Source organism: Rhinolophus hipposideros, assembly GCF_964194185.1.
Source record: "Rhinolophus hipposideros genome assembly, chromosome: 5".
In the NCBI taxonomy this organism is placed as follows: domain Eukaryota; kingdom Metazoa; phylum Chordata; class Mammalia; order Chiroptera; family Rhinolophidae; genus Rhinolophus; species Rhinolophus hipposideros.
Window position 1 is genome coordinate 79,327,302 of NC_138051.1, and position 23,132 is coordinate 79,350,433.

A 23,132-nucleotide genomic window follows, 5' to 3' on the forward strand; every position below is an offset into this window, starting at 1 on the left:
TGGGGCTTAAGGGCCCCTGTGGTGGCCAGGTGGGCTAGTGGGTGGGGATAGAAGCACCCGTATGCCTTAATCTTCTGTCCATCCTTCTGCACGGGAAAATAAAAACCAGCTTGCGAGATCCTCTTCCTCACTGACTCAGTCGTGAAGTGTCCAAGGATGAAAATGTGCTGAAATCCTCTCGCTCTGGGAAAAAGCGCTAAGGACTGAGGAAGACGGTTCAACATAGGCTGCTTATGCTTCAAGGGGCTTTTGACTTGTCCCGCCGCGGCCTTCTCATTTCTCTCTCGGAGCCGCGGCTCGTCTCCGGGGTGGGGGTGGCCAACGGGTGGCTGTGCGCGGGGGATGCTCTTACATAACCGCTCGCCGCGTCCTGCTTTCTCGCGCGCTCCTGAGCCGCGGGGTGGGAGAGCCGGGGGACGCAATGGAGCTCGGGCTGGCGCGCCGGGGCCGGGGCCGCCTGTGCGGGGAGAGGAGCGCGCGGAGCCGCGGGCGGAGGGCGCGAAAGGCGGCGGGGGAGGTGAAGGTCAGTGGGTGTGAAGCGCCGGATCCACACCCCCCTCCTCCCCTGTCCCCTCCTTCCCTTCCTCTCCGTCCCCCTCTGACGTCTGGAGCTGGCAGCTCGGCGGGTTCCGCATTCCCGACCCCTCCCCGCCGCCCAGGGGCCGCTATATAGCCGGGGCTGATGCAACCGGTCCCGCCGCCCGCCACAGCCTGCGGGAGGGACGCTCAGCGGCCGCGACGGGGGGCGCTGGCGGACGCTGCAGCGGCGGCGGGGCTGGCGCCGCGGCTGCTCCCGGGCCGGGACGGGCCTGGGCACCGGGAGGAGCTCGGCAGCCGAGCGGCAGCGGTGCTGAGTGGGCACGGCGCCTGCAGCGGGGCCCCGGCCCCAGGGGCGCCGCCTCCGCCCGCGGCTTCTGCACGGTGGGTGCGAGCGCGCTGGGGGCGCCCGGGCGGGGTGGGGCGCGCCGGCCGCAGGCACCTGGGACGACCGCCCCCGCGCGGGCGGAGCGTGCGGAGCCCCGGAACCCGCCGCTCCGCGGGGAGGCTCCCGCAGCCCCGGGACCCCAAGCCGCTCCAGCGAGGAGCGCTGCAGCTCGGTCCCCTCCCGCGAAGCGCCTGGGAGCCGGTGGCTTTCCTTTGGTTCCCGCCCTGGGACGGGAGGCTCGGTCGGTTCCTGGGGCAGCCAGGGCGCTCCCTCAGTCTCCCTCCCGCGCGCTCCTCCCCCGGCCGTTTGCAGGGAGGTGCTCTCTTCGGGCGGCGGGGAAGGCGGGTGAGTAGGGAGAAAACTGCCCGGGGAAGATGGGCTATGGGGGTGCAGATGGAGGGTGGAAGGCCAGGGAGGTGCAGGGTGCTGGTGGTGGAGGGATGACAGGGACCTGCTGGCGAGTGGTGCCGCCCCCTCCCACCTCGCAGGGAGGAAGCGCGGCTCCCTCAGGACGTGGAGAGGGGTAGTGAGAAGGGCTGGGGCTCTCCATCCAACGAAGAGGACTTCTCTCAGGGCCATGCTCCGGGGTTCTGGGCTGGGAGAGAGCCTAGGGGCGGCCCGGGGCCCCTTTGGGTTTCCCCGGCTCCCAAGCCAGGTTACATAAGGAGGCAAGCCGGCTCATCTAGGTAACCAGCTCCTCCTCTCCTGACCAGCCCAGTTTAGAAGGCTCTCTTACTGCCCCTCCCCTCAGAGGAGGCTGAGATTTGGGCCTTAAGGCCTGGACCCCCGACCCTGGGGTGGTAGACCCAGGCTTTGCCTGAGTCAATGGGAGCGGCTGGGAAGATGGGGAGGCCTTGGCTCTTCTGCAGGGATGGATGGGCCATGCGTGTGCCTGGAGATGGAGAGGCTGGTGGAAGGGACATCAGCTCCACTTGCAAGGTTGCCTGACCCTTGCCCAGTGTGCTGCCCTCCCTACCGGCATCCAGGGCATCTGGCTGTGGCCTGACCACATGTGCTCAGGGCTGATGAGCCCAGGTCTGTCTCTCCACAAAGGACTTGCAGGCTGTGGGCATATATACCCAGGTTTAAACCTTAGTGGTCTTTCCTCGGGGTCTTAGTTTGAGGAGCAGCAGAAGCTTTGAACCATGATTGGGTGCCTGCTTGTCCTTTAAGGCCTTTCTGTGAACTGTGTTTACCTATCATCTCCCTTCTCCCCAAATCTCTTCTCTGAAAGTTTTTAAAAACACCTCCCATTGCTTTCATCTTTCCAGCAAATCTCGCTGCAGCTTGGCTGGTTGCCTTACCTTCCTTTGCAGGTTTCTAGGGAAGAGTTTAACCAGGTATCAGGTGTGAGCATGGCTCTGATTTTACATAAACCTGAGGACCAGGGAAGAGAAGCAAGGTCTATTCTCCTGCCTCTGGCTGGCTAAGGTTTTGACTTATTTAAAACAGGGAGGATGGATTTCTCAAAGACTCTTCTGTTCCCCTTCTACTTTGGCTTTGGTTCAGAGCTGCAGGCTGCTCCAGAATCTTCCTGAAGAGCTGGGTGCTGTGAGATTTGAAGGGCTGCTGGAAAGCATGGACCTGGAGGCCTCTGACTTTTCTCCTAGGTTGTTTGCAGCCACCTCCAAGGAGATGTGTTGATAAGTGGTAATAGTATCCCTTAGGGAAGGATTTAGACAAGGATCTCCTCACTCACTCCCTGCTTAGCTTTTGCAGCCACCAGCTTCTGCCTCCCCCACCTGTTTGCAGGATGTGTGGGCATCTTTTCCAACCTGCAGAACCCTTGGCAGGAGGAGAAGGGCTAGGCTCTCCAGGCCTTGTTTGTTGTGGGGCTGCTGGTGTTGCAATGGGCTGGCTGTCTCTCGCACCAGTGTTTCTGTTTCCAGCTCCACTCTGGAAGAGAGGGGCCAATGCTGACTCTAGGTTGGCTTGCTCTGTATTCATTCAGCCCCAGCTCAACTTGAGCAATCAGAGCCAGGGCTGAGGGCAAGCAACATTCTTTTCTGCTTTTCTGCTGCAGAATGCAGTTTGCTTTTTTCCATGTGAATGAATTATGTTTGAAACTGAAATGGGAGGAAGAGAAAAATAGAGTGAGTGTATGAATACGTGTGTGCATATACCTATATAGGCAGGGGGAGAGCAGCAGGCACATTATTTTTCCATTTTCCTTTAATTAAGGCTCTGTGGAGGTGTGTTTGAAAACAGAGGGTCTCCTATGCCTTTGAGGAGGGTGAGAACACTGTTTTGGCTGCGTCCCGGGCCATATGCAGCGTATGGTGGCCAATGAAACTGGGCCTGGCTCGTTCTGTTGCTTGTCTTGGCAGTCGGTTCCGTGGCTTGTGTTACCAGCTCTGGAACTTACGGGCTGCCAAGCTCCGTGTGCCTGTGCGTGAGTGTGTATGTGTGTGTGTGTGCGTGCATGTGTGTGTGTACACTCTTGTGCGTGTGTGTGGTTTGGCCTCTCGAAGCTCGGCAGAGACAAATGCCTTAGCGACCCAGGGTTGGAATTTCAGCCTGTATTTCTTTACACTCATTGCTGGCTGTGGGGGGCCCAGCCAGAGCCCACCGTTATGGGTGTTTTTTTTTAAGTCTGTTTTCTTGCTGCAGCCCATGGGATTCCAGTTGTGGAGCTTCATTTCCAAAGCTTTAGCTGGCCAATGGCATTTATTTTTAAAAAGGGCCGAAGGATTTATCACACACTCTGTGTATATGTCTGGGTAATGTATCATACTGTGAACTCCTGACACGAAGGAACAGAGATGGGGTGGTGTGGGAAGAGAGGATAGAGGCTTGTTGGGGGGCAGTACCTTCCCAGCTTCTTGCTGCTCGGGATAAGGATTCCTGGCAGAAGTGTCTTAATGTGTATTCACTGAGCGCCTACATTAGGCAGGGGAGACAGCCGTGTTTACAGGCAGGGCCTTGTCAAAAGCATTTCTCCATGGTCTCCTAGGAAGAACCTTTCCTGGGGAGAGGTTCCAGTTTCTTCTATGGATGGGATAGCTATGCAGGTATCATGCATGCCAGTGCCATGTGGGTGGCTTCTCCTGAGTCCTACCACCCCTCTTTTTCTTATGAATATCTGAGGAGTGACCCCTCCGAAGCAGTGCAGGGAGAGAGTAGATCGAAGGACACAGGAGATGCCGGCCCATTGCTTCTGGAGGCAGGAGTGGAAATCCAGGCAATTGTGGTGCCTTGTTGCCAGTGATCTGTGCAGCTGTGTTCTGGCCTGTGGGATGGAAGAGACCTTAGGAGAAACTGAGGCAAAGGTGGGTGCTGTGCTTCATTTCTGTACCTTTGTACCCGGCCCTGACCTGGCCCTTTCATTTCTATTCTGCATTAACTGCCTGGATACAGGATGGTCCTGGCCCCTTGGGGTTTAGAGCTAGAGAGTGGGACAGCAGAGACTCCTCTGGGGGAATCCTCTTCATGGCCTTAGGAAAAGGAGGTCACTTTTAGGTGGAAACTATACAGAAAGGACTTCGAGGGGTCATCCAGCACCAGTGTCCCTCCAGGAAGGAAGGCCCTCATGGCTACACTGACTTTACATTCACTAGGGGCAGGCACTATTTCAGGTACTTTCCAAGTTTTCACTAATTTAATCCTCTGTGCACCCTTGCAGGGCAAATAACATTATCCCCACTTTACATCTCAGGAAAGTGAGGCACAGAGAGGTTAGGGAACTTGCCCAAGGTCACAAGCTAGTAGAGCTAGTTTTTATACTCAGGCAATCTGGCTCCAAACCTCCCACCCTTAACCTGCCTCCTTCTCCCGCTTGCAGAGCTGGGACAGCCATCTGGAGAGGAGCTTTCGCTGCTTGCCCTTGTTCTCAGTTTTGGTGCTTTCTCCTTTTGCGTTTTGCTGTCTGGATCTCTGTCTTTTCACAGCTAGCTGACCTACATCATTTCAGATTCCAGGAGAGAGATCATCCAAGATAATTCCTTAGCTCCAAGAACAGGTTTGGTGTTTAATTCTCTAAGATTCATGATAGTAACCGTGTTTCCCGGAAAATAAGACGTATCCGGACAATCAGCTCTAATGCATCTTTTAGAGCAAAAATTAATATAAGACCCGGTCTTATTTTACTATAACATAAGACCGGGTCTTATAAAATATAATATATAAGACCCGGTCTTATTTTACTATAATATAAGATCAGGTATAATATAATATAGTACCAGGTCTTATATAACATATAAGACCCAGTCTTATTTTACTATAATATAAGACCAGGTCTAATGTAATATATAATGTAATATAATATAATACTGGGTCTTATGTTAATTTTTGCTCCAAAACACACATTAGAGCTGATTGTCCGGCTAGGTCTTATTTTCGGGGAAACATGGTAGTTCTGTGCTCTGTGATCACTGGCCTGGCACCTTTCTGCACTGTACCACCCCCTGCCCCACCCCAACTCCCCCATATTCTACATATTTTCCTTCTGGGAATCTTCCCAGTCTCCAGCTCCCAAGACCTCCCAGACCCTCATGCTGATTCTCAGTGGCTGGCTGTCTGCTCTTGACTTCCCGCCCCAGGAGCACTCCTGGAGCCTGAGCCTGTGAACTCCCTTGCTCCTTGACCTGCCCTCAGTCACCTCCACTTTCCCTTGGCACCGTGCCTAGCCGCCTTAGGCCGCCTGCACTCACATGCACACCGTTCCTGGCTCCTGATGCCAGCCCAGGCCAGCTGTTTGCCTGGAGGGCAGCTAACCTTCTGAAAGAGGCCCAGGGATTTTAAAGCCTCCCTTCAACTTTTGTTTCTATGGACAGAAAGTTCATGATGCAGATCCTAGCTTTCTCTTAACCTGTCTTTTTAATTTTTTAAATTTTTTTAATTCTGTCTTTGCCATTCTAGATGAAGATGCCGAATCTTGGGCACTTTCTAATAAGAATAGCTCTTTATGAGTTTGACCCATTAAAGCAAAACTGTTATTTCTAGATACTCCTATTTAAAACAATTGTGGTACCTTACAGATTTCATACAATAAACAAGAGAAGAAAATAAAAGTGAAAAACTTAAATGATCTCTACCTTTTTTCCCTTTGGCTAAAATGATTTTTCATGCTAATATCTTCCAATAGGGCCCATTTGCTGGACTTGAAACGTTTCCTGGATTTTCTTCTACTTGTTCAAGGCAGCACCCCAAGGCAGCGCTGTGCCACTACAAATCCCTGAGGAAGTCAGAATAGCTATAAGTATCAAATCTTTTCTTCAGGTTCTTTCCCCTTGGATCCACCTGGTCCCTGTTTCTTTGCAGTTAGCTTTGAGGAAGCTACACCAAATCCCCCGTAATCTTCAGCTCAATAACAGTTTAGGGTCCACTGTGACCTCCTGAATGCTTTCTTATTCCTGCCTTGCTTGTCAGTCCCACCCTGATCTGTGCATTCCCCAGTTTTTCTGCGTTGGCTAATTTCCAGGTTATTCCTCGTCAGTGTCCCAAGTTGCCAAAGTGTTTTTGGATTCTGGGCCTGCCTTTTGAGGCACAAGCGTCATTCGCCGGTTCTGGTCTTCTGCCAGGGTATGGCGCTTGCTCTTTATTTATACATCCTCATTACTAATGGAGACATGGAGGGTGTTTATCTTCCTTGTGGACCTCCTGGGCCCTGAAGGGGAAAAAACCTCTGGGTTCTTCCCCTAAAGCTTTTAGTGCACAGTTCTCCTTTCCCTACTAAATTGTTTCCGTATGGAGCAAACAGTTGGGGAGATGATTTCACCTCTTGTCATCTTTCCTATGTCTTCCTTGAAGTGGGTAAATTCCTCCTAGATGTTATTGGTTCCCTGCCACGACCACCTCCCCTTTTTATAGATCCCTAAATCACATCAAATTGTTTTTACTTTTCCAATCACCGAAGTTGCCTTTCAGCCTTGGATCCTTAGCCAGCTCTTTCCAGTTAATGAGGATCCAATTATGAAAGGCAGCCGATCCACCTCCTCCATCTTCTGACCCCCTCCCCCCCACCGCCCCAAGCTGGTGAGGATGACTTCTCGCTGGTGAATGTCAGCTGTTGTGGTTGTCTCCTAGGAATGGCATGTGTTAAGGACTTTGTGGTTTGTATTTGAGCAGTTAGGGGCGCCCTTGTGGTAGGGGGTGGGGGGAAGAGGGAGATTTTTGCTTCTGCAAAGGAGAGCCTGGAGCCTGATGCCCTGAATGAGGCTTGTCATTGGGATGGGTTCACAGGGAAGCAGGAATGGCAAGAATTTATGGCGCTGCTGCTCCCAGGGGGTGGTTACTCCTCTTGGTTGGGGGGGGGGGCTGCACAGTAGCAGATATTTTGGGATCATTTGTTAGTGTCTCATTTATACCATCTGTATGAAAATAAACAGAAGCCGCAAGCTGAGCCTATCATTCCCGGAATAGAATGGGGTCTGGCTTCCATCTCTCAGAGATGGCTTAGGCGGGGAAACACACACAGAAGTCTCTGGAGTATTTTTCTTGGGGTCTACTGTGGGAACGAATAATCTGGAGGTAGGTAATGAGCATCTAAAATTCCAGAGACAGATCCTCACCCTGCTCACTGAATTTTGCTCTACCATGAATTTGTTATCATTTGTTCATTCATTCATTTATTTATTAATTCATTAAGTATTTGTTGATTACCCTTTTTTTGTGCCTGAAATGATGCTAAGCACTGGGGTCGTATGGGGCAATAACCAGCCATGACTGCTCCTGGCCCCCTGAAATCTCCCCTCCACTGGCTGAATGGCCACGTGGCACATTTTGCCACATAGGAATAGGTTCTTCCAGTTTAGGGAGGTTCTGGGGCTTTTGGCAAAGGAGGGGATGTTGCTCTGTATTTTTGCTTCGCTTCATACCTGGGGTGTGGCACCCCAGCCTCTGTCTGGGATTTGTGTTCAGCTGAAGCACCAGGCCTGTAGCATTTCCCAGCCTCCCAGCTCCTGTGTTTTGACCAGCTCAGTTAAACATCATTTTGGGGTCTCTGACTCCTTGTAGCATCAGTGCAGGTCTAAAGGAAGGGATTTTGTAGGGTTTTCTCCTCTCCTGAGAAAGAGATGGGTTTCCTTTGTCCGTTTGATTCAGGTGGCCTGAAATCACCCCCTTTGCCTGCTGAGTGTCCACCTGACTGGGCCCAGGCATCATTTTGCTACACAGGAATGAGTCCTCACACTGGCCCTTTTCTTGTTTCCCCTGGAGGAGGCCTGGGGAGACAGGCAGTTCATCGGCATGCCCCGGAGCAGCCTCCTGGTGTGGCACCCTGCAGCTTTCTCTGCATTGCAGACCCAGCTCCGGAAGGTGGAGGCCATAGCTCTCTCCCTGACCCTGGACTCAAGTCCAGCTCAGGGTTAGGGAGGGTCACAGCACATTGACCAGTCACATGTGACACATCTCGGGGGCCATTTCTATGTCTGGGCTCCCGTCCGGGCCGCCATGAGGTTATTCAGGGCACTTTCCTAAACCTGGATCTTTATGGGAAGCAGAGTTGAGGGTCCTTTGTGCAAGAGAATGACCCTCCACTATGGGCTTGTGTCTGCAAGTCTACTCTGAGAAGGTCATTCCTTCTGCCTTAACATCTCTTGGGGCCCAGGAGGGGAAACAAAAAGGGCAGGCTGAGAAAGCTTTGGTTCTAAAATCCAGGGACCAGAAATCCAGTCCTGGCTCTTTCCCTCTCTAGCTGTGTGACCTTGGGTAAATCATTTAACCTTTCTGAGCTTCAGTTTACTCGTGCAAAATGAGGATGTGGTTTAGATAAGCACGGGGCCTCTTCCAGCTCTAACACTATAACTTGGCGTGAATGAATCTCAGATCCTTTTCTAAGATGGCCTGGGGGACACTGGGTGCTAAGGAGGGGGAGAAAGGATGTGGGGTGGAAAGGAGGGCCTGAGGGGCCAGGTATGGAAGGAAGAGCAGGTACAGCATAGATGAAAGAGCCTGGAGCACCCAGTGTAAACTTGGTTCAAGGCAGGGAGCTATATGCAAATAACTTCATGGACAGATAGGGCCAGTGTGCTGAGGATGAAATGATAGACCCACTTTTTTCTCACAAGCACCTTTCTTTAAAGAAAGTGATGTCCAGTGGAAACCTTTGTGGTTTGAGGGTGCAAATCACTCACATGCCTTTCTCCCCAGAGTGCAGAACCTATTGAGAAAGGGACACAGGATTGACTAGGCAACCAAATTTCACCTTTGAAAGTGAAATGGCGATGGAGAATGTGGGGTGCACTTGTGACCCAAACAAGCTCCCTCATATGCTCCTCTCTTGAAATCTAGACCTGAGAACCTGAGTGGGGGCAGGAGGTTGTGGGTCACCCTCTAGGGCCACTCTCATGTGTGAGAGAGTCCAAGACAGTGTGGCCATATGAGCACATTAACTCTGCCTCACAGAGAAGTGTGGTCCAATGGATGACACATTTCTCTCCTGTCTCGCCAAATTCATCCCTCTCCATGGGAAGAGACAGGTGAAGATGGAAGGCTAGGTCAAAGTTTCTCCCTCAGGATTTCTAAGACAGTTGAGGTTTTGATTTTATGGCCTCATGCAAAGAGGTGAGAAGGGGGAGAAATTATTTTCTTTACAGGACTGGAATCCAGAAACAGCTTTGTACTAAAATGCTACTTACAAGGCTGCTTAGAAGCTAAGGCTGTGTACATTTGATCCCCATATTCTCCGTGCCTCCTTGCTCATAGAAGGTGGTCGATAATTGGATGGATGGATGGATGGATGGATGGATGGATGGATGGATGGATGGATGGGATCCCTGTAAGGGATCAGATAAGTCTGCGTTTATTGGCTGACAAGCTTTCTGCATTGCCATCTGTACCTTAAAGTGACCATTTCTTATGAGCTTCTCCCCCTAAAAAGAAGGAAAAAAGTAACAATTCTCTTGGCGCTGACCTGTCTAATTTATGTCTTTCTTTCATGCCTGAATCTATCTTCCCTTGCAAACTTTCTAGGTCTGGCAGAGCCAGAATATGTGTTTGGTTTGATAAACAGGAGACCCTGGAGGACTTTTCTGGTACTGGGCTCCACTGGGAAAGCACATTCTAATTAATTCCATCTCCTTTGCCTCAGTCTTTTCCTCATAGATACCAGATACACACACTTACACACATATTCAACTTGAGCTTCAATTTGTTTCATTTCATATTCAGGGTGTCTTAACAAGTATGCAGAACGGGATGTGTGATTTGAGGGGAGGCAGCATGCCAGATCAAAAATAGCTCTCTCTAAAACAGGTGCAAAGGTGCTTGAGATTCCACCGTTAGAGTAATTCGTTCTCTTGGGAGGCAGTACATTTCGATTTAAATCCCACCTTCTCCAGTTTTAACTGTACAGTCTTGAACGAGTTATCTTTCTAAGCCTCGGCTTCTTCCTCTGCGTAATGGGCACTAACCCGGTCTTATGGGGCGAATGGAAGGATTACGCCGTGCCAAGCACATAGCAAATGCTGACTCCATGTGGTGTACGGTTGGGCTAAGTATTACCTTAAGTGGCAGGGATAACCTTGGTGGGAATTAAGTAATCACGTTTCTTTATGACAGCATGGACTTAATGGCAGGAAGAGCAACTGGGTCGGGAAGGGGTTCAGGGGGACGTTGGTGAAAGGATGAGGTCCTGGCAAGACACGGGGCCTAAGCCCCTCATGGCACCTCTTCTGGCTGACAGCGCTTGTCCCGCTCTTCTCCCACCCCCTCCAGGCTGGACTGCTGCTCCTCCTGCTATGATGCCTGGGCAGATCCCGGACCCTTCCGTGACTGCGGGCTCTCTGCCAGGGCTGGGCCCCCTGACTGGACTCCCCAGCTCGGCTCTGACTGCAGAGGAGCTGAAATACGCCGACATCCGCAACATTGGGGCCATGATCGCCCCTTTGCACTTCCTGGAGGTGAAATTGGGCAAGAGGCCCCAACCCGTGAAAAGTGAGGTGAGCTAGCCTTGTTCTCCCAGGCCGAAGTCAAGGGGAGGATGCCTGGGTCAGAGTCCCAGGCCGAGCCCTGCACTCACTGTGTGACCTAAGTATTGCTGTTCAGCATGGGGTCTGACGACCAGTAGCACCCATGTCACCTCATGGCTTGTTAAAAATGCAGAATTCAGCCCCCTACCCCCAGACCTTCTGACTCAGAATCTAAATTCTGATAAGCTCCCCTGGGGAATTCAAGGACAGGTTAAAGTTTGAGAAGTCCGAGGCTAGGACAGGATGTTGAACCTGTCTCTGGTTCTTTGAGGGGCAAGGGAAGAGTGATTAATAACAGTAATGAATAATAATATATTGGCAATACCTCTGGGGTGTTGGGAGGACCAGGGGAGATAATGGAACGGTACACGCACTTTGAAAAGTATACAAGAGAATACCAATATTGGGTTATCTTTCAAAATAATCATTAGTCACGTCATTGCTCGAACCCTCTTGGCCCCAGACTAGAGCTGAATGTGGGAAATTGCAGGAAGGAGAATGTGGCCTCCCAGAGCTGGGCACGGCCTCAGCCCCTCGTAACTGTCCCCTTAGATGATGTTTGCAGGGGCCCCACACGTGGAGCAGTCCTTCCTCAGGTCCCTGGCAGCTGCAGCTCTCACGAGCTTTACTTTCAGAAGAGCTGCTTTTCCCTGGGGACAGGTGAGAAGCAGAAGTCCCCAGCTCGGGTGAGCATCAGTGCTGAGCCACTTCCCCAGGCTTGGCTATTGGTCCAAAGGCTTAAAGTCCCCAGCAGGGGCCATTTCTTCAGAGGCCTGACAGGATAGCGACCCACCTGGAAGGGAGAAGGAGCCGCTGGTGGGTGGTGGAGAGGTGGCTGGGGGCTGGAGTGGAGGGGACGATGTGGGAAGCAGCCGAGCATCAGGTGTTTGGCAGCTGTGATGAGGGAGCATTCACAGGGAACGGTGTGCCTGGTGGGGTCTCATGCTTTAGGATGGAGCTCAGAGGGCTGGACATTCCTGGACATTCCTCAGAGGGCTGGCTCTTGAGTGGAGAAAGGTGTCTGGGTACCGTAGGGCAGAGTTGGGTAGATTATACAACTACTGCTCTGCCCTTCCTCCCCCCGGGAGTACCATAAAAACTGCAAAGAAGGGCTGCTGGGGGGCTTGGCTGGGGTGGCAAACTGGCCATTTGTGAGCTGGATCTGGCTCTCAGATGTGTTTTGTTTGGCCTGCACAGAGTTTTAAAAGAAACTTGAACCAACATTTCACTTGAAAATTTGGATTTTAATCTTTGATTAAAAAATTGGGACATCTAGTCACACCGTGCCCTGTTCGGGCATGATAATAGCTCCATGGAATGGAGAGAGCCCCTCACTCCTTTCCTCTCTCCAGTTTGCCACAGCCCCCACCCCACCTCCCTACTATTCTTCCTTTGGTTTCCATTGTTGGTTTTGCTTTTGTTACCCCCAGCTGCCTTCATTTACCTTAACTGCTCAGCCCCTACTGTAGACATTTGCACTTGAGGCACCTGGGTTAGGTGCAGTGTAGATGCCCATTAAAGACTGTTGGTTTCCAGATGAGAGTTGATGGTACTTATATTGTTCTGAATTGATTTTGTAAATCGTCGCGCTGTCAATAGCACTTCTGGCTTATTTAGTGTTCTCTTTTCTTTATGGAGGGCCCTTGCCTTTAGCTCTTTGCTATCCACCTTCCCAGGCCCATAACTTGAAAGCACCTGTTTCTGGGTCACTCCACAGTACAATTGTCATTTAAAACCAGTAGCTGAGGCTGCGGAGTTGATGAAGAGCCTGGGTCAGGGGCTGGCCCAGTAGGACTTTGCCTGGGGGGCGGAGTTATCACCTCTTCCTTCAGAAAAAACGCGCTGGAGGAGCTTTCCTTTTTCTTGGCGGGCGGGGAGCCTTTATTTGCGTTGGGTATTTTTACATTTCACAGCCTCCCCCAATTTGGTGGCATATGCCCTGTACCTGACAGTGACGTGCTGTCTTCACAGGCACCCACAAACGCATGCCATCCAGGCGGTGAAAATAACAAGCCGTTTTTAGGGCATATTTGCATGTGCTCTCCCTCCTGTCAGACTGCAGCATTGTGGGGGTGAAGAGGCAGGTGGAGCGGGGAGATTGTGCCTGCGTGGAGTAAGGTCAGCTCTGCACTGGGAACTGACCTCCAAATGCTTCCTAGGTCAGACCCAAGGTGGGTGACTGGGTGGGGGTGCTCTTAGAGCAGCTAAAAAATAAAGCGGGTAGGGAGAGAAACTTGCTGCTGCAGAACCTTATATCCCAAAGATTTATTTGCATATGGCAAACGGCCTTTGGTGGATTTTTCACATTGGCATTTTAGACTAGTAAAAGTTTGTTAAAAAGGAAAAAGTTTGTTTTATGGTTTGAATTATAGTAAGATACTAGCTCACATTCATGAAGCATTTGCTATGTACCAGGCCCTATGCTAAGTGTTTAAAACGCATGATCTCATTTATTCCATACCTGATTCTGGTGACCGAGTTCTCCCCATTTTAGAGAAGAGGAAATTGAGGTCCAGGGAAGAGGTCAAGTCCTTCAGGCTCACAGCGCTAGAAAGCGGCAGAGCTGTGGGGCGGGGCCTGTGGCGGGGTGGGGCCTGTGGCGGGGCGGGGCCTGTGCTGGGGCGGGGCCTGTGCTGGGGCGGGGCCTGTGGTATGACGACGCTGCTGCTGTGATAGCCATGTCTCAGCGGCACTGAGCCAAGCACCAGTCTTAGCGGCACTGAGCCAAGCACCAGGCTCAGCGCTGGGTGCTCTTTATGAAATATCTCACTGAACTCGCACAGGAACCCTTTGAGGTAATTACGTTATTACTGCGTTTACTCTTATGCCCACATGATGGATGAGGTTAACGAGGCTTGGGGAGGTCCAAGGTCATGCAGTGGGGAAGCTAACTTAGAGTCGAAGCCTCACCTTATGCTGTGGTTGCCTCTCTATCAGGCTGGGGAAGGAGGTGGGGTGGAATGAACCTTGGCCCCAGAACACTGGATCATTTTGATGACATGGTTCAATTAGTGCTAAGCCCTACAATTCTGCAGCCGCATCATTTCCCAGGCCCTGGAGAGGTGGGCCGAGCCGCTGTGGGGGCAGCTCTGTCCAAGGAGGCCCTTGGGCTGTCTGCCTTGCAGAGGCCAGCAGTCTCTTGGGCCATGTCCAAACACATGAAGCATTTTGGGAAAAGAAAACTGGAGGAATTAAATGACAGGTTTTGTAAATGATAATGTGCTTTGTGCTGATATGGTTATTGTGTGTTTGACACATAATGCTAAACTGTTCCTGTGCCAATTACTTGCCTGTAGTCCATTTGTCCAACATATATTTGCTAAGCACCTACTATGTGTGCCAGGTACTGTGCCAAACACTAGGAACGGAACCATAAACAAAGGAGACAAACTCCCCTTCTCTTGGAGCTGTATATTGTACTAGGGGCATCCAGAAATAAAAATAAGCAAATCAATATACAACATAAATGGTCAGGTGGTAATTAGTAATGTGAAGAAAAATTAAGCAGACCAAGCGATAGTAAGTGGCTAGACTTCTGATGTTGATGGCTGGCTAGAATCTGGGGATGCTCTATTCTGGCTTATAGGATTTTTGGAATCCATGCGTCTTTCTTGCTCTTTGTTCTTCTTTCCTTTCCAATATTCCTTTTCAAGACAGCTTTGCTCTCTGGCTTTCTCTAGAGCTTTCCTTCCTACACGTTTCATTCTGTAGCCCCTTCCATCTGGACGCCTCAACCAACTGGTTGGCCTAAAGCTTGTGGTCCTTCCTGGGTCATCTCTCAGTGGGCTGCTGTGGCTGCAAGGGCCACACCCTGACTCTGGGCCTGGAAGGCATTTCCAGTAGGGAGTGGAGGAGGCCAGAGCCCCACGCCCCACCTTTACACACACACACACACACACACACACACACACACACACACACACACACACCAAGCACTTAACCACCTACTAGATGAGACCCCTCAACCTCTGTGCCACTCTGCAAGGCTCTAGAGGGGAGTCAGGTTCAAGGGTGATTGGATTGGATGACCTTTTAGGAAAGAGGCTGCAAACTGTCATTCCATGGGCAGGAGTCAGCCTACAGATGAATCTCATTTGGCCCTCACAGTGTGGTTTTTTTCTTTTTTTTGATTGAATGAGTTGCTATATTTAAAAGCCAGGAAATGTGAACTTTCTGGCTTCTTTTAAAAAACCAGAATATCTGGCCACTCTAGGCCCACACCCTTATATGCAACCAGAAGCTGGAGCTGAGTGGCAGATGCTCGCTGTGTTAGCATGCGGCCTTTAGTTTACCCCAGTCCCTACTGCCCCCTGTTGCCTTACACCCAGCCAGACTGTGAGCTGTGCCTTGTGTAGATTGTGTGTTTCATACATGCTTGTTGGTTTGAACATTAATTAGCTATGTCATGTCAGCTTCAAAAGTCACTTAAACTTTCCTGTCTCTTGATTTCTCTCTCAATTCTTACCTCGAAGCATTGTCCATTTGTTCTGTTTCTGAACTCAAGCGACTTCAGGCAGGAAAAAAGAGAACACAATGAAAATCAAACCAATCATTCCCAAACTTGGCTGATCATTAAAACTACTTGGAAAACTTCTTCTAAATACAGGTTTCCAGACCCCACCCCAGGCCCATGGACACAGATCCTCTGAGGGCAGAATCCAGCTCAGGGATGACTGTGTATTAGATGTCTTCTCAAGCTCTTCCGATCCTTGTCAGGGAGCATTCTGGGTGTCACCTTGAAGAGTCAGTGTGTGCATGTGACTGGATCCATATCCTCGCCATCTTCAGAACAGGAGAGAAGAATTCGCTGTTTGTGGATTTCACACTGGTCATTTCCCAGTTTCGCCAGGGACTCTGGATGACATTTAGAAAATTTTCCCCTTTGGATAACATGTGAATTTGAATCTGTGGACTGTAGGGTGGTGGCCTTGGAAGGTGTGTTCACTCTCAGCCACAGGTGGACTTCCCAGAGTTTGTTCCCCAAGAGACCAAAGTGTACACCCATGTTTAACCTGAGCATAAAAAGTTGCCCGCAACCAGCTGATGTGCTGGGTAAATGTTGCTGTAAACATGCTTGTGTTTTTAGTGATTTGAAACATAAAGGCAGCCCACTGACATTTTTTAGCAAGCCTTGCATAATTGGCTTTTAATTTGTGGCTCCTTGGAACAGCATTGGCCTTCTTCCCCCTGACTCAGACGCCTTTTCAGTCTCATACTTGTTTGGCAGAGAGATCCAATCTGTCCCTTCTTGGAACAGAATCTCCTGACTTGTCTTTGAAATCCTGAATTTCCATTTTAGTGCTGTCACTTTGTTAGCACATTTTAAAAAGCTGTTAGCTTTCTTTTCCCTTTAATAGTTTAATTTGAGAAGAAATGAGTGCTAGCTAAAAGCAGCCATGACTGTGTTTAACGTTGGTCCCTGTGATATTAAGTCTTTTTGATACCATCTCTTGAGCATTCACAGGGGTCCTGAAGTTCTTATTGAACTTCATAGGTTGGTCACACTGGCTGTCATCCTAGCATGGGGTCCCTTGGAGAGGTGGTGGTGGGCACATAGCTGGATCTGTATGTTCTTAGCAGAAATCAGATACCTCTGAAAAGTTCAGGGAGTCCCGTGCTGCCTTTTTAGAGCCTCTGTCTTAAGATGGGAATAATACTAGTACCTACCTCTAAGTGTTGCTGTGATGATTAAATGAACTAATGCAGGCGAAGTGTTTCTCATACTGCCTGGCACTTACTACGATACACAAGAAATGGAAGGCATGACTATGATTCACTTTTCAAATGTGTCAATTCTGCAAATGAATTCTTATATCGATTCAAAAATTGTTCCTTGGGCTTTCATTTCCTTGCGGGTGTTTTGTCCTCGGAGCTGGTGAGTGGCCTGAGTGTGTGAAGGTGCCCAGGTGTCGTGGAGCAGGGCACCATCCTGGCTTCCTATCCGGAGGGGCTGCCTCTAGGGCCGGGGAAGAGCTCTGGCCTTGGGTTCAAGCTTCTGGGTTCAAAGTCTGGCTCCTTTGCTCACTCCCTATACAACTTTGGACAAGTCAGCCGGTCTTCCTGAGCATGAGTTGTTCATCTATAAAAGGAGGAAACTGAAACGCCTAGTTTCATCGTGAAGATTCAGTGAGGCACTGTGTGCAAAGACGACCGTGCCTACAGGACATTGCGTCTGTGAATGATCTTTAGTAGGCCTGAGTCCACTGGCAGTGGATGGCACTACCAATTCTGACAGCAGTGGCCTTTCCAGTGTGTTGTGCCCGTGACTTCGGTTTCAGGGAAGCGAGCAGATCTTCCTATTTGTGGTTGTTTATACAGTTTAGCTGTAGCCCAGCTCGCGGTTGCCATCACAGACCCTCCAGCCCTCTGGTTTCCCCTAAGCTGCTGTGTGTGACCCCTTATCTTGTTTCCGGTGATGTTAAGGTCATTGCTGAATTTCCATGAACCATCACTTTTTTAACAGCCCTGCGAAGTGGCCTCTTGTGTTTGTGCTGGTCATCTTGCTTTGGCATGCCCAGATCCACTGGCAATATGGACTTGGAGCCGGGAAACAGGCCTCGCACACGTGAGGCTCCTCTGGCTAAATGACTCGGGAGCCAGCACGTCTCTCTTCCCTCTACGCCCAAAGACACAAGACAACCAGGCCTGAGGATAGAGCTCGGTGACCTGGGAGGACATTTGGGCAGATTCAGGCAGGCTGCGAAGGTGTTGGGAATGAGGTAACAGGCCTTCTCTGGGTTTTGCAACCCCTCGAGGCTATGCACATCCTGCCCTATGTTAGGGCTCGTTGACCTGGCTCCGCTGTGTGACTGCAGGGTCCCCTTTCCTAAGCATAGTGCATGTTCTCAGTGGCAAGCTCCTCTGGAGTTTGCTTCCAACCACCACTCTCCCTCCCACCTCCACCAATAAAAATCTTGGCTCTTGGGAAGCAGTGTAGCAAAGCAGGACCACTGCCCTGGAACAGTTTAGGTCTGGAAAGGTTACTAAACATTCGATCTTTAATTTTCTCTGTTGTGAAAATGGAGGGAAAGAGACTCTATCTCATAACATATACAAAAATTAACTTAAAATGGATCATAGACCTAATGTCAGAGCTAAACCTGCAAACTCTTAGAAGAAAACAGCAATAAATCTTTGTGGCCTTGGATTCAATATGACACCAAAGCCACAAGCAACAAAATAAAAAAAAAAAAAATAGATAAACTGGACATCATCAAAATGAAAAACTTTGTGCTTCAAAGGACAAAAAGTAAAAAGACAATCCACAGAATGAAAGAACATTTTTGCAAATTATGGATCTGATAAGGGACTTGTATCTAGAATATATAAAGTACTATTAAACTCAATAATAAAAACACAGATAGTCCAGTTTAAAAACGAGCAAAGTATCTCGATGCACATTTCTCCAAAGGAGATATGTGAATGGCTAATATATACATGAAAAGATGCCCAGCGTCATCAGCCATCAAAGAAATGAAAATGAAAACCAGAGTGAGATAGTACTTCACACCCACTAGAATAACTACAATGAAAAGACAGATAATAACAAGTATTAGTGAGGTCAAGGAGAGATGGAAATCCTGGTAAACTGCCAGTGGGAATGGAATGGTGCAGCCATTTTAGAAAACAGTTTGGCAGCTCCTCAAAAGGTGAAACATAGACCCATACCATCTGACAAAGCAGTTCCATTTCTACGTATAGATATACCCAATAGAAAGGGGACTATACACAAAAATTTGTGCGTGAATGTTCATAGCAGTATTACTTATAATATCTCAAAAGTGGAAACAACCCAAATATCTATTAGTTGATGAACGGACAGACGAAATATGATGCGTACCTATGCCATGGAATATTATTTGGCCATAAAAAGGAATAAAGTACTGATACTTGCTACAACATGCATGAACCTTGAAAACACTGTGTTAAGTGAAAGAAGCCAGTCACAAAGGACCACATATTGCAGGATACCATTGATGTGAAATGTCCAGAATAAGCAAATCCATAGAGTCAGGAAGGAGAACCAGCTCCCTGGTACCTGGGGCTGGGGTTGATGGGAGAAGTGGGTAGGTATTATAGCTAAGGGGTATGGGGTTTCTTTTGGAGGTGATGAAAATGTTCTAAAATTGATTGTGGTGATAGTTGCACAACTCTGAATGGATGAAAAGTTGTTGAATTGCATATTTTACGTGGGCGAATTGTATGGTATGTGTGAATTATATCTCGATAAAGCTCTTTTAAAAATGGGAAAGAATGATGTCTACCTCGCAGAGGTATGGGGAGGATGAAAAGGGATAATGTTGGTAAATCACCCAGCATGTATTGGTGCTCCAGAATTAGTAGCTATCGTTGTTAGGTTGGTGCAAAAGTAATTGCAGTTTAAAAGGTTAAAAATGATTGCAAAAACCGCAATTACTTTTGCACCAACCTAATAGTAAAACTCCCTGTCAGGCCAACAGCAGTGAAAAAGCGGGGATCTGGTTAAGGGCATTTTCTCCTCTTTCCTTTTTATTGCTAGTGGCCATCCAGAAGCAATGAGAGCAGTTTGGCAGGATTTTGTGTGGAACTCAGGAGGAAATATGGAGTAATCCTGGCTAATCTTTAGAGTCCCCTGGGGAGCATTTCAAAAAATATTGATGTGGAGCCCAGAGATTCGGATTCAATTGGCCTGGGTGGGGCCGCAGGTGGTTCTAGACTGTAGCCATTGGTTGAAATCCTTGGTGCAGTATAAACGGGCCCAGGTCTTTGAAAGAGTGAGGATATCTGGGTTCAGGACAGAAGTCTCACACAAGCAAAGCGCCTTATTGTTTGCAAACTGCCTTCGTAGACATATCTCCTTTGATCTGTTCAGAGGTAGGTGTTATTAGTACTATTGATTGTTAGGGAATGGAGGCTCAGAGAGACTAAGTAACTTTCCAGGGTCTCATTTTTAAAGCATAATTTTATCTAGTCTGTGTTTTAAAAGGCAAGATTCACACACATGCTCATGCCTTTTCGTCCTCAAATCTAACACTTTGGAGAGTACCAGCAAGGTGACCTCTGGTGTCAGGTTACTCTGTTTTGCACAGACTTCAGAACAAAGCTGTTCCTGCTACTACTCTAACTGATGAGCATCTTGAGTGCAAGGCAAGCTGGTAAAACATTATTTACATATACATGTAAATAATATGTCATGTGCTGTTTAACGACAGGGACACGTTCTGAGAAATGCATCATTAGGTGACCTTGTCATTGTGCAAACAGCACAGAGTGCACTTATACAAATCTAGGTGGTATAGCCATTATACATACCAAGGCTTTCTGGTAGAGCCTACTGCTTCTAGGCTACAAGCCTGGATAGCATGTTTCTGTACAAAACTAGATGAAATCAAGCACAAGAAAAACTGATGCCATCAAGTGACACGGTAAATGCAAAGTGTACGAGCTGCTGCAGTAACATGGCATACTGTTTTATAGCGAATTTTTTTTTATAAGTAGAAAGTGCACACTAAAATAATGATAAAAAGTATAGTCTAGTACATACGTACACCAGTAACGTAGTCGTTTATTATCATTCTCAAGTGTTACATACTGTACATAATTGTATGTGCTATATTTTTATATGACTGGCAATGCAGCAGGTTCGTTTTCACGAGCACCACCACAAACACGTGAGTAATGCATTGCGCTACGATGTTATGACAGCTACGATATCGCCAGGCGATAGGAAGTTTCAGCTCCATTAGAATCTCATGGGACCACAGTCGTACATGTGATCCATCATTGACCAAAACATCGTTATGCAACGCATGACTGTGTGTGTATGTGTGTGTGTGTGTGTGTGTGTGTATACAAACGCAGTCTGTGTGACTATTGATCTGTGTGTGCAAGGAAAACATAAGACAGGAATAACCTGGATCCTGAGGCGGTCAGGAACGTGCAACTGTCCCCCTTGATGTCTGAGGTAAAAGTTTTGCATCAGCCACAAACAACGTATTGTTCTCAGTGAAAGACTAATAAGTATATAATACAACTGTGATTCCCTTAATACAGTACCGCCTTTATCTAGTATTTAACATATTGTGGTATCGTTTGAACGAGAGCCTTCTGCTGCTGAAAGCAATCTGAAATCCACTGGTTTACACTGGCGCTACTCCAAGTGGGGTCTGCAGAGCAGGGGTACAGCGTCTGGAAACAAGTTCAAAGTGCAGTTTCTTGGGTCTCACCCTAACCCTACTGAAGCAGGCTCTCTAGAGGGTGGAGCCCAGAAATCTGTGATGTAATAAGACTTCCAGGGGATTCTTATGCTCTCTGCACGTTTAGATGACCTGAACCTTCCCTCTCTGACTGGCAATGATTGTCTCTGAGAACGGCTACAAGAGTCAAAAATCACATTTCTCTCCAAACCTGTCTCAAGTTTCCTGGAAAGACCCACACACCCTCAGGTATTCATTAATGTGTGTGGTACCTGCCTCTGCGTAAGGCAAGGTTGCTCTCTGAGTCAGCAAACACCCTAGCATTTCCAAACCAGTTATTTCCAGGTCTTGAGATGCTCCTGGCTGCCAGCATTCACACCCTAGGGACTTCCTAATTAATTAAGCTGCTGAGCTTGTCAGTAGGCTGGTTTCTTCATTGTTTTAGAAGGGAGAATCAAATTGTTCTGCTGCCAAAGGAGCCCCCATTTACTGTATCTGACCCAAAGTTCTTACCATGTTTCCCTGAAAATAAGACCTAGCCGGACCATCAGCCCTAATGCGTCTTTTGGAGCAAAAATTAATATAAAACCCGGTCTTCTTTTAATATGAGACCGGATATAATATAATATAATATAATATAATATAATATAATATAATATAATATAATTAATATAATATAATATAATATAATATAATATAATATAATAGACTGGGTCTTATATTAATTTTTGCTCCAAAAGATGCATTAGAGCTAATGGTCCGGCTAAGTCTTATTTTCGGGGAAACACAGTGGCAGCGGTAAGAACTGCAGTTGGGGAGCGATCTCCACACCCACCCACCCACCCACCAATCTGCCTGGGTACTGCGAAGCCCTTTCTTCCCCCATTTCCAAAACCTGAATTGCATCCATTTCATTACATACATCACTTGTTGTGAAACCCTTCCATCCTCTAGGCCAGGTACCCCTGGTTGTGAATTTGTCTGGCTACATCACCTGGGTGGGATTTTTATTAGCGGGGCATTCAGTACTCGCAAAGTAGAGGTTGCCGTTCGGCTCAGTGACTTGTCTGTCATCTGTGCCTTGTGCCTGAAAGAAATTGGCTGAAATTCGTATTTTAGCTGCACAGCCTGCATACAGATTAAACGGAACTGCGTTGGTGGAGAATAATTAAGCCAAGGACCTTGTTTTTCACCTTCATGGTGAAAGACGAATGACTTGCAAAGCTTTAATAGTATGATGGTACTTGAAATGTTTTTCTACTTTGACCAACTCGGGACTTTCAGGACAGCCCTGTTCATAGATATTCTTTGCAATAACTGCATTTTCATTTAATTGTAGATCATCATTTTGCAGGAGCTCTTGTCTCTGTTTTTTATTTTTGTTTTTGCCCCAGTGTAATCAAGGCATACTACGCTGCTTCTTATTGTTAAAGACTCAATTTGAACTGTATTATTAACCCTTTTTTAGAAGAAAACCGATTTTCCCCTGAAGCCCGATATATTCTGCTTCTTACCTGTTGTTTTTGGGGATGGGAGGGTCTTATCGGGTCCACTATTTCTCTCCTTTTCTCATCTTTTGAAGCGATTGTCAATTGGGCAAGAAAATTGATTGATGGCCAGTGGGAAACCAAACCTCAACAACACCATAAATATGAGATCGGCCTGAAATAGATATATTTCAACCAAAAAAGAGCCATCATTCTTCAAATAGCCTTTCTCCAGCAAAAGATTTTCCAGGCAATCACAGTCTCTTTTTCAATTGAATGTTAGATTTTCTGCCCATGCCAAGGTTATTTTTCCTATGTCTCCTGGCCTCTACCTCACTTTTGTAGTAAGTGTTTGCTCTTTCCTTAGCAGGGCCATCTGCAGATGGGTGTCACCCTGCCCAGCCAGCCTTTTCAGGCTTTGTTCCAAACACGGTGCTGTCTTTTCTTAGCAGTGGAAAAAGGCCGTTCTCCAGTGCATTCTGAGAGAATGGCCTTTCCCTTTTCTGTTCATGTAAACCAGCCCCATGCCTCAGTGGCCTATTGTTTTATGGGTTCTTTTAACTCAGGTGAAGGTTTTTACTGAGGACGGGGTTTAGGACGGCCAAGGTCAGTGCTTCCTGCTGCTGAGATGTGAGCA

The 23,132-nt window shown here is 48.4% G+C and overlaps 1 protein-coding gene across 1 annotated transcript in view; it reads left to right on the forward strand.

Annotated features, from left to right (window-relative positions):
- Nucleotides 1-412: 412 nt before the first annotated feature.
- The window catches only part of JDP2 (Jun dimerization protein 2), a gene marked incomplete at its 3' end in the record, with an annotated part of 38,923 nt that continues 16,203 nt past the window's right edge, over nt 413-23,132 (forward strand). Inside the window, 2 exon segments of the mRNA XM_081048985.1 lie at nt 413-523; nt 10,580-10,803. Coding sequence (XP_080905111.1) covers nt 10,603-10,803 — 201 coding nt within the window. The 5' untranslated portion in view covers nt 413-523; nt 10,580-10,602.